The sequence below is a fragment of the Rhamphochromis sp. 'chilingali' genome (genome assembly GCF_963969265.1).
Source record: "Rhamphochromis sp. 'chilingali' genome assembly, chromosome: 19".
NCBI lineage: Eukaryota > Metazoa > Chordata > Actinopteri > Cichliformes > Cichlidae > Rhamphochromis > Rhamphochromis sp. 'chilingali'.
In genome coordinates this window covers 33,542,110-33,552,584 of record NC_137946.1, presented here as the reverse complement: position 1 = coordinate 33,552,584, position 10,475 = coordinate 33,542,110, and the positions used below count along the sequence as shown (strand labels likewise).

Below are 10,475 nucleotides of genomic sequence, written 5' to 3'. Positions count from 1 at the left end.
TCACAGTTCAAAATAAACTTTCGTTGTCTCATACTCGGTTGTCGTGCAGCCACCTTACTGAGCTGTTTTAGCTCCTCCCCCTTTAAGACAGCTTCAACTGCTCCTTGTAAACAGAAAGTTTGACTAGCAGGTAGGCGGAGCTTAAGTGCCTGAGATGACCATGTTAGGGATATCGCCTAATGGCGATGTCACACAGATCCAAGAGTAGAAAAAACTGTAATAAAGTGAGTATTTAGAGCAGTGTACAGCCTGAGCATTAGAGTCACAGGGATCACTGTGAGTACACTGATCTCATTATTAGAGAGTTTACAGGTACAGGTACTTTTGATAATTGCATCTAAAAAATGTAACTAAGCCTTCCACCACCAGAGGCACCATTTTACCAGTGGGTCTATAACATGTCTTTGGAAGTCTGCTGTGCTTTTAATGTTTAATTTTCCTTGTTATGCCTTTGCTTTTTGTAAGCCACTATTTTAACCAAGGCTGTGTTCTTAATGGTTAAATAAAGCATGTGTTTGCGAGACAATTTTTTGTATATCAGGCAGGTGCACATATACTGCAAAGGTCTACTTTTACAATGTGAGTATTTTTAAGCAGCACCTGAGGGTGTCAGTAACTTACTTCACCCCAGCCCCACAGGCCTAAAGACTGCTTGGCAACTGCCTGGCAACCACCGTTTGGCTGTGATTCATTGCTGGAGTTTGCTAGCAGTCAGTGAAATTTTTCACAAACAGGTGTAGTGTGCTGTAGTAAAACGTTCGTTGCAGTAGCAAGGGTTGTATGAAATTTCTATGAAAGGTGCCGACTTGCAGCTACTCGCTAAGTGTTTGTTAAGCAGTGACATGTGTGAAGAAACTGGAAACTGATGTTCACGTTAATGTGAACATTAACGTGAACATTCTCTTTCTCTTAGTGAAAGGACGCTGACTAAATCCAGATGATCTTCATTCCGCACTGCAGTCTTGCTATATCTAAAACTACAAATTATGAGCTTCCTGTCTGACCTTATGCTAACATGGAAAATTTCTGCTTGGAACTAACAGTTCTTTGACATATTGGTAAAGATTTATGGGTTTGATTAGATAAGTCATCTCAAAACAGGAAATATTATACATGCAGAAGGAGTGGAATTTGGTACAGTGGTGTCCCACAGTGTAGTGCTAAACATATTGTTACATGTTGCCAATGGCAACTCATGTGTCTCCCTATAACGTGATATTTTTTCCTTATTTTCATGCCAGGCAAGTGTTACTTTAATTAAATTTCTATAGCAAGAAAACATTATATTTTGATCATTTACCTATATATATGGATGTGCTTAAGTATATGATTGCATATATTATGTGCATCCTCACTTCTGGCTACAAAAACCCAACAAGGGGGAGGCCAAAACACTAAAGTTGGATAGTCAAAATGTCAGGGGTGACGTCACAGTAGTTAGGGCGACCTTTTTATGTAGTTTATGACTTCATCAAAGACAAATAAAAAAAAATCTTGAAAAACAGAGTCCCGTGTTACTCAGGTTATTAGTTCTGGCACGCAGTTTGGGACTGATATACTGCTCAATGGCCAAAAACTAAACATCGTAAGTGAAACTTTACATAAGTATACACTGTCAGTCACATTAAGAAGTTCTATCTAAAAACAAGAAAACCATTCTGAAATGTTAGCCATGATGTATAAACAAAACAGTGATAAAAAAATTATTTTTGCCTTATAATGCAAGCACATTGCTCCGTTATAAGTGAAGCATCCACCACACCGAGTAATTCACTGCTTAGTGGCAGTGTCCTTTCAACCAGCATAGAAAAAAGCTACCTATGCAGTCTCAGTGAAAAGTGTTTTCTCAGAATCCACTTCATGTTATCAGTTCTTTTTCTTTGCCATTCTCTGATATTTTCTGATTCACCATCTGGTAATCACTTTCCTGATACCTGTCTCTTTTCCGCAGGACGACGATTGTCAGCAGGTAGCAGAGCAACCCTCCACACACAAAGACCACCTGCAGCCCTAGAAACCTGAATACACAAACAGGTGGTTATGGTTTTTTTATGGTTGTTTTTATGGTTGGGGGCTAGTCCGGGATGCAATCAGATGACAGAACGCTTTACAAAGCAAGAAATCTCTACTGAGAATGAGAAAAGTGTGATTCTGTGCTGGCAGTGAAATTTTTAGCCTTTATAACTGCAGAAAATGTGTTCATTTCAGTTGTTGTTTTTATAAGGATTATGAAATTGTTTTACTCTTTTAAAAAGAATTTACAGCCTGTCTCACAAAATGCATCACAATATTTATATAAATGACAATTTAATCTTTCCTACTATGAGAAGGAATGATTGCTGCATTCATTTCAATAGTCAAATAAACTTAATGACCACTTTTTGTATTTTGTTAGTATCTTTAAATGTTCCTTTTACCTGCTTCTGAAGCGCTCTAAGTTGTAGTATTGACAGGACGTCTGCTTGCCACATTTCTTGCCCCATAAGATGCAGGTGGTGTCGATGACACTGCCGTACAACACTGGACCGGGCATGAATGCTGTAAATAGACCAAGATGAATACTCAGTTAAAATCATAATTTTGGCCCCAAATTATTATTATTTTTTAAATAATTCATTCATTTGGATTTATTTATGTCAAAAAGTAAACAGTGCAGCCTCTATGACTGGTGGATGGTGACACAGGTGGCTGTAGCTGTTAGCTGTCTGCTTGGCTTCACTTTGGCTAACTGGAGTCCGTGACCATGTTTGTGCTGTTGGAGCCGTTTTTAATTTATCTGACCAGTAAAATGGCCACTGTGGTAATTGTACGAAGAGCTTGTCCAGTAGGTCTCAGCACTAGTTTTGGTGGCTGAAGTTTGAGGATTTTTATCTGAATGTTTCTTTGCACTGCTGTCTTGTGCAAATATAATCATATCTGGCTCCAAAAAATAAAAAATAAATAAGATGGTAAAACTGATTCTTAACATTGCCAGAAACCAGTGTATGAAACTGCATCTAAGCATATAAGCATCAAAGAAAATGCCTTCAGCAGGTCTTTGAGTTTAAACACAGACCTCGTGTCACTGGAGAACGTATGTGATGACTTACCGAGGACTCTGAACAGCATGTACTGAACTCCCACTGCGAAAGACTTATCCTCTGGAGGTACCTCCCTGCAGCAGAGACATCACATTCATGATAACGAAAAACAGGCTTCCAGTAGCTGTTATTTAATGGAGTAGGCAATCTGCAGAGAAATCTCTAGATTCTTCACATGTTTAGAAAAGAAAGTAGTACCTGACTGGAATGTGAAAATATTTGTCTAAAGGCTAAAGATTGTGTTAAAACAACAACAATTTGTCATGTGACTCTGTAGGGAATGAAAGGCAGCTTTACAAGTTTTTCTTTTTTTTTCATAAAACTTTTGTTTTGGTGTCCTTCCTTTAAATTACTTAAAACTGTTGCTAATGAAAAGACTCCGACTTAAGCATTCCCCATTATTTGACATTATATTATCTTTTCCATACCTGAGTATCATCATGCATGATGGTGTCTGGGAAAAGGCGGCGATGAAGGCAGTGAGACCCAGCAGAATCACGAAGGGTAGGAGGAGATGCTCACACCCACTGCCACAGCTCCGAGGTAAGGCGAAGCTGAGACCACCGACACACCGGCACTCAGTGTATTTCTACAGAAACGCACATGCAAATAGATCTGTTATTTGTACAGCTTTTTTTAAAGTAAACCTGTTTGCATTTTATTTCCTCTCTTGTACAAAGTAATTCTTAAATAATGAAGTCGGTCTATTGCCGGTGCCAGTTTCATCATAAAGTCAGAAACGGTGCTTGGAGTGGTGCCAAACTTCTGTTTCTCTCGGCGATCGTTGGAACCTGTCTGTGCCTGGCTGGTACCTGTCATCGGCCTAGATGGGATGTCCCGAAAACCCTGCTCTCCTCGCCCCCGCCGACGTGGTGTGAATCTGCGGAACCTGCGGCCTCTGTGTCGGGCTTCTAGGACGGCTAGCGACGGGGATCCGCTGCTTACCGCCAGGATTGGCCTGGTAAATGCTAGGTCCCTAGCGAACAAAACGTTTATCCTGAAGGATTTTTTCACATCCCGAGGACTGGATTTTCTTTGTGTGTGCGAGACGTGGCTGAGCGCCGGTGAGTGCAGCATCTTCTCGGATCTTCTACCCGGCGATTGCTGCTATTTTAATTCCCCACGTATGTTGGGCCGAGGAGGAGGAATAGCTACGATCTTTAAAAGTCATTTTAAATGTAAGCAGCTATCAACCCCGTCATTCACCAGCTTTGAACTGTCTGTGTTTGAGCTGGGCTGCTCTCACACAGTGTTGTGTGCGGTGGTTTACCGGCCTCCAAAATACAATAAGGACTTTGTGAGTGACTTTGCTGACTTCTTGGCTGAATTCATGCCAAAATATGATCGTGTTCTTATTGCTGGGGATTTTAATATTCACGTGTGTTGTCCTGACATGCCCATGGCGAAGGGCTTTTTAAACCTTATTGATTCGTTTAATCTGGTGCAATGTGTGACAGGTCCCACACATGAACGTGGACACACGCTTGATCTTGTTTTATCTCATGGTTTTTCTGTTTTTAACATAGAGATTTGTGATGCTGTGTTTTCTGACCACAGTCCTGTGATGTTTGAAGTTCCTCTTGCCTGTGCCTCAGTTAAAACTCGCGCTGCTGCTCAGCGCTGTCGTGTTTTTAACTCCTCCACTGCTGAACACTTTTCAACAGTCTTTGACCAGATCTGTAAGATCCCGGATTTTTTATGCAGCCAGACTGAGGAACTGAGCTCATGGTTTTATTCTACCTGTCGGACTGCTTTGGACACTGTGGCTCCATTAAAATCCAGACTGCCTAAAACTAAATCTGAGCCCTGGCTGAACGACTTGACCCGAGCTGTCAGATGCGACTGCCGTCGAGCTGAGCGCAAGTGGAAAAAGGACAAACTACAAGTGTCATTCCAGATGCTGAAGGACTGTTGGCGTCGATATCAAAGAACTGTAAAAGATGCCAAAAGAAAACACTTATCTGACATTATTTTGTCAAACTGCCATAACCCACGTGTTTTATTTAATACTATTAACTCTGTTCTTAATGCACCATATACTGACTGTATTGAGCCCTCATCAGAAGCCTGTGAAAATTTTTTACACTTTTTATCGAGAAGGTCTCCTCCACAAGGGCTCAAATCTCTCCTCATGCTCACGACCTCTCAGTCTCTGTTTCCTGCTCTGCTGTCTTTGACAGGTTTGAGCCTGTGACTCTATCCTTTTTAAAGGAGACTGTTGGTCATCTTAAGCCTGCAGGGTCTCCAAATGATGCTGTCCCTCCTCGACTTTTAAAAGAGGTGTTACCTACAGTTGGTCCTTTGGTGCTTGAGCTGGTAAACCATAGTCTGATGTCAGGTGTTGTCCCTAAAGATTTTAAACATGCAGTAGTCAAACCCCTGATTAAAAAACCTGCTCTTGATCCTATGGTTCTTGCAAATTACAGGCCTATCTCCAAACTACCTTTTCTTTCCAAAATTCTTGAAAAGGTAGTTTACAACAAAATAATGGCCTTCCTGGAAAAGCAAAATGTTTTAGAGGTTTTCCAATCTGGTTTTAAACCCTTTCATAGCACTGAATCAGCCCTTTTAAAAGTTTTTAATGACATATTTTTAGCGACTGATGCTGGGGACTGTGTTGTTCTTGTGCTTTTAGATTTGACAGCTGCGTTTGATACCGTGGATCAGTGGCGTGCACAGACATTTTGGGGGGCAAGTGCTCCAGGGGGAAAAAAGGGCACTTTTTGCATATGTGGAAAACCTTTTCTTTTTATAATAAAAAAATCGCACAGGTTAAATGCAATTTGACTTTTATTTCAAAACATTCTCTAAAAATCAAAAATCACACCACAAAAAGATTAAATCTGTATCCAACTCTAAACTATATACATACATATTCTCAAGTGTCCATTAAATGGAGTGTACTGCTCTAAAGAAGCATCCTTCTTGGTGCCATGTCTTTGTAGATGTTGATGACCTCGTTGTAATTGATCTCCACATCTTTCTCAATGGCCAACAAGAGGAGATCAGACAACCTTTCTTCTCCACACAAACTTCTTAGTTTATTTTTGATTATTTTTAGCTTTGAAAAGGATCTTTCAACTGTCGCAGTTGTCACTGGTAGTGTTGCATAGATCTGAATCATTTTGACAAAGGCAGGAAAGATCAGCTGGCCATTGTTTTCCCTCAGTATCAGAAATATTTCTCTGAGGTCTTTTGAACTAAAGCTGGAGTGGAAGACCTTTAATTCTGTTTTGAGCTGGTCCTCATCTTCTCCATAGAATTCACAGAGGATGTGGACAGCTTCAATGGCTTCTGGGTTTGGTGGGCCTACCCAGTTAGCATGCACAGTTAAGGGCTGGAGGGACTGAATGATTCTGGCCGTTGGGCTTCCAGTATTGTCCCCTTTGAACCTCCTGTTCAGTTCCCCAGTCATGATGTCCAGAAAGGTGAAATATACACCACTCCTGAAATATGCCTCCACTGACTCAAACTGAGCACCTACTTGAGACACTGTGGTGCTGTGTTGGAAACGCACTGGAACTTTCCGCTTTCTCTCCTGACCAGGCACCACGGTAGGTACTGGAATGTTGAAACTCTCTGCCTTCTCTGATGCACATCTAAATATCTCTCCAAATTTCTCCTCAGACCTCATGGTTTGCAATGTGTGAAGCACACCATCAATTACCTTGTAGGCAGTGGAATGGTCCAACCCTTCTTCCTGCAGAGAATCTGATGCCAAAGCAGTGACTTCGAATACTGGTGTGGTGATTTCCATGCAGAGAATGAACATAAAATTAATGGCATTTCTGTACATCTGAGCATCACCTTGGGCCAGGTTAGGTGGGTCACTGTCACTGATGTCATCAAGGAGCATCAAAATGGCTTTCAAATTTCTCTGAAGTGCCTTCAGTGCTTTTTCCCTGCAAGCCCATCGAGTATCTGACAGCTGCTGGAGCTCCATAACACGTTGTCCAGGAAAGAGAGACTCCTGAAATTTGACCAAGGCAGCATGACGCTTTGGGGAGCCTGAGCAAAAGGCATACAATTTCTCCACCAAGTTGAAAAATGTCACAAAATGCTTGCTGGACTTTGATGCCTCCACTAGTACCAAATTGAGGCAATGGGCTTTGCAGTGCACATAGAGGGCCTTCTCATTGTGTGCACGGATTCTAGCTTGGAGACCTTTATACATGCCACTCATGTTGGCTGCTCCATCATAGCCTTGACCATACATGTTCTTCATCTCTAGGCCATTCTTTTGCAGAAGCAAGAACACTGTATTCTCCAGCTCCTGGCCTGTAGTTGTATCAACATTGCACACTTCGATGTATCTCTCCTTTATTTGCATATGATGAAAATATCGCACAACAAATGACACTTGCTCTTTGTGTGAAACATCAGAGGTTTCATCAAGTAGAATGGAATACATTTCAGCCTCTTTTATTTCACGTTGTATCTCCTTCCTGATGTAAGTTCCTAGTGCTGCAATGATGTCATTTTGACTTCTGTTGGAAAGCAGTGACACCTGGGGCCTTGTCTTGGTGGCTTTAACTGTGGCAATTTTTTCCAAATGCATTTTCAGCACACTATCGTAGCGGGAAAATACATTGACTAATTCACGAAAATTGCCACGGTTATCACTGGACTCACTCCCATCATGACCTCGGAATGCTTGTCCATGACGTGCAAGATACACTGTTAGGTCAATTAATCTTGTCAGGATTTCTTTGTTTGTCTGCCTCTCTCGCTCTCTAACTTCCACCCCTTTTACGTCTGAAACATCAAATGCAGACTGAAGGGCCTTTTTCTGGAAATTGATCCATCTAACCATGCTTGTCATGTGCATCTCTGCGCTGGAGTGTTGTTTGATTTTTTCAAGAGCAGTACTCCACTTTCTGATGCCATCAGTTGTCCAGGCTGTTCTGCTTTTATATTTTTCATCCGAGAGGAAAAGCCGACAACTAAAACAATGCATTGAATTAGCAGTGGGTGAGTATTCCAGCCACACATTAGCAGAAAACCACTGTTTCTGGAATGATCTCCCCTCAGTTTTTGGGTAAGGTATATCAGGCTGACATGGGCCCACATTGCAGCACATTGAAACGTATCTGTCATTGCGCTTTATTTTAAATGTATGGATGTGTGTTGGATCTGTTGGGTATTGTAAAGCTGCTAACTTTGACATTATGTGATCGATCTGTTCTTCCTCATTGTGGTCTTCAGAGAGCACTACATCAGTGTCTGTAGGCCTAACTGAACCTGTTGCTGCATTGGTCGCGGCTTCATCTGTTTCTATATCTCCCTCTTCTGCTATGCTGGTAGATGGCATAGAGCTGCTTCCCTGCTGTGACTGACTACAATGGAGCAATAATAATAATAATAGTATTATTATTTATCATAATAATAAGCTTAAACAGATCGTTTTAATAATAACCCATACTGCAAGTCTTGTAACATAGAAATAACTTTCGTAGGTACAAAATAATAGTTAGCTCAATGCCTGCTGATTAAGTTCATTAAAAACTAAGTGTGAACAGCTTTTAAGATTTTTCAATAGAATTAACTGCAAGGAGCAGGTTACATTAAAACATTAAAATAGAACCTGACTCTGCCCTTGACTCTGACCTTTCATCTTCATTTTCCTTTGCTTTCATCCAGGAGAGCAGAGAACTGCTTCCCTGGGCTGCCTGTTGTAGATCCCTTTCTTTCTCCTTTCTCAGCCTCTCTTTCCTAGGCATTATGCTTGCTGAAATTAGTAAATAAATAGACCAAAATGTATGAGAACGAATAAGACTGACTGTGGTCATTACAAGAACAGGGCAGAATGGTCGTTTTCACAGGCAATTGGGAACTGCCTATTTTTCCTTTAGCAAATTAATGTGTTAATGTTGCCAATATGTTACACCAAAAAAAATTAACATGTCTAACCAGTGCTTCTCAAAACTTTTAACATGCACCACCCCCAACACCGTACCCTTCAAACTACCAATAACAACGTCACTGTTCTGTCACAATCAGGTCACAACACAGTGCGTAAATGTCTGCGAGCATCGCTGAGTCAGTAACAACCAGTTAGGCTAAAGACTGCATCTTTAGACAGTTGGACGGTGTTCTAACTTTCTCACAGGAGACACCTACTAAAGACAGTCAAAAACATTAATTTCAATCTTACCAAAGTAGGACAGTAGTTGACGTTAGTTATGGAAAGGCTAATCCACAAAAACGGAGAAACGTCCATAATTCTATTATTCATAATCATGTCAAGGTTTTAGGTTTTTCTGCAGTTCCATCTCTAAAAAGTGTGATGTCTTCCCGTCACTGACTTCAGTTTGAAAACTTTGTATTTATTCACAGATTTCCGTGAGATCATCCTAAAATTTGTAACGAAAAATGGGCTCAAAAGAGCCCTCTGCCTAACGGCATGTAGCCTATAGCATAACGTGATATTTTCAATAGTGTATGCAAAAAGGTTGGAATTGATGGAGAGTGGGGTTGCCTAAATGGTTTAGGTTACATTTTAAATGTGTCGTTTTTTTGTTTATCCATATGGATGGATGGAGGGGGCAAGCTGGCAAAGTTTGTCATGTGCAGTTTCTGACAGGCTACTTCACAACAAAACAATTGCAGGTTGGTCTTAGAGGGCAAACAGAATAATTTCACTCGATTCATGGGTTACCTGACTGGTTGGGAAGGGAAAGAGCTGCCGTGTTGTCCGCCGTGGCTCCCAGTCGCTATAGTTAGCCTACTATGCCTACTCCAAGTAGTCCTATGTCATGCCGCTGCTACACGCCTCACAACAAATGAACTGCAAGCGTGTTCACGTGACACGGTGACAGTGAAAAAGCGACAGGGTTCGGGTGTCTTTGAAGAAGGGGCACAAATCAAGCCATTATTTTCACACCTTTTTAAATCGCGCAGCTTTAAAAAAATAAAAAATCACGTCTTTCAAAAGGGCACTTTTTTGGACTGAGGGCAAAAGGGCAAGTGCTTCAGCACCACCTCGTCTCTATCTGTGCACGCCAGTGCCGTGGATCATGCCATTTTATTCTCTCGTTTGGAGCACTGGGTGGGCATTAGGGGCACAGCACTGGAGTGGTTCAGGTCCTACTTGACGGGGCGAACTTTTTGTGTCAGCCTTGGTGACTATGCGTCGTCCTCCGCTCCCCTCTTGTGTGGTGTCCCACAGGGCTCAGTTCTAGGCCCCCTCCTCTTCTCTTTATATCTGCTTCCTCTTGGTTCTGTACTGAGAAAGCACGGCATTGCTTTCCACTTTTATGCTGATGACTGTCAGATCTATGTCCCTCTAAAGAAAAAAGGCAGATACCTTACACAGCCATTACTTCAGTGTCTCGATGACATTAAGGCTTGGATGTCTGTTAACTTTTTAAAATTCAATGATAAAAAGACAGAGGT

The 10,475-nt window shown here is 41.5% G+C and overlaps 1 protein-coding gene across 2 annotated transcripts in view; it reads right to left on the bottom strand.

Moving 5' to 3' along the window:
• Window positions 1–812: 812 nt before the first annotated feature.
• slco2b1 (solute carrier organic anion transporter family, member 2B1) overlaps window positions 813–10,475 on the bottom strand; it is a 33,076-nt gene continuing 23,413 nt past the window's right edge. For both annotated transcript variants that reach the window (XM_080867903.1, XM_080867902.1), the window contains exons 12-15: window positions 3,509–3,669; window positions 3,090–3,154; window positions 2,418–2,538; window positions 813–2,018 (exon numbers count right to left, since the gene is read on the bottom strand). In XM_080867903.1, the coding sequence (XP_080724029.1) occupies window positions 1,859–2,018; window positions 2,418–2,538; window positions 3,090–3,154; window positions 3,509–3,669 (507 nt within the window). In that variant the 3' untranslated portion in view covers window positions 813–1,858. The remainder of the gene's footprint in view (window positions 2,019–2,417; window positions 2,539–3,089; window positions 3,155–3,508; window positions 3,670–10,475) is intronic.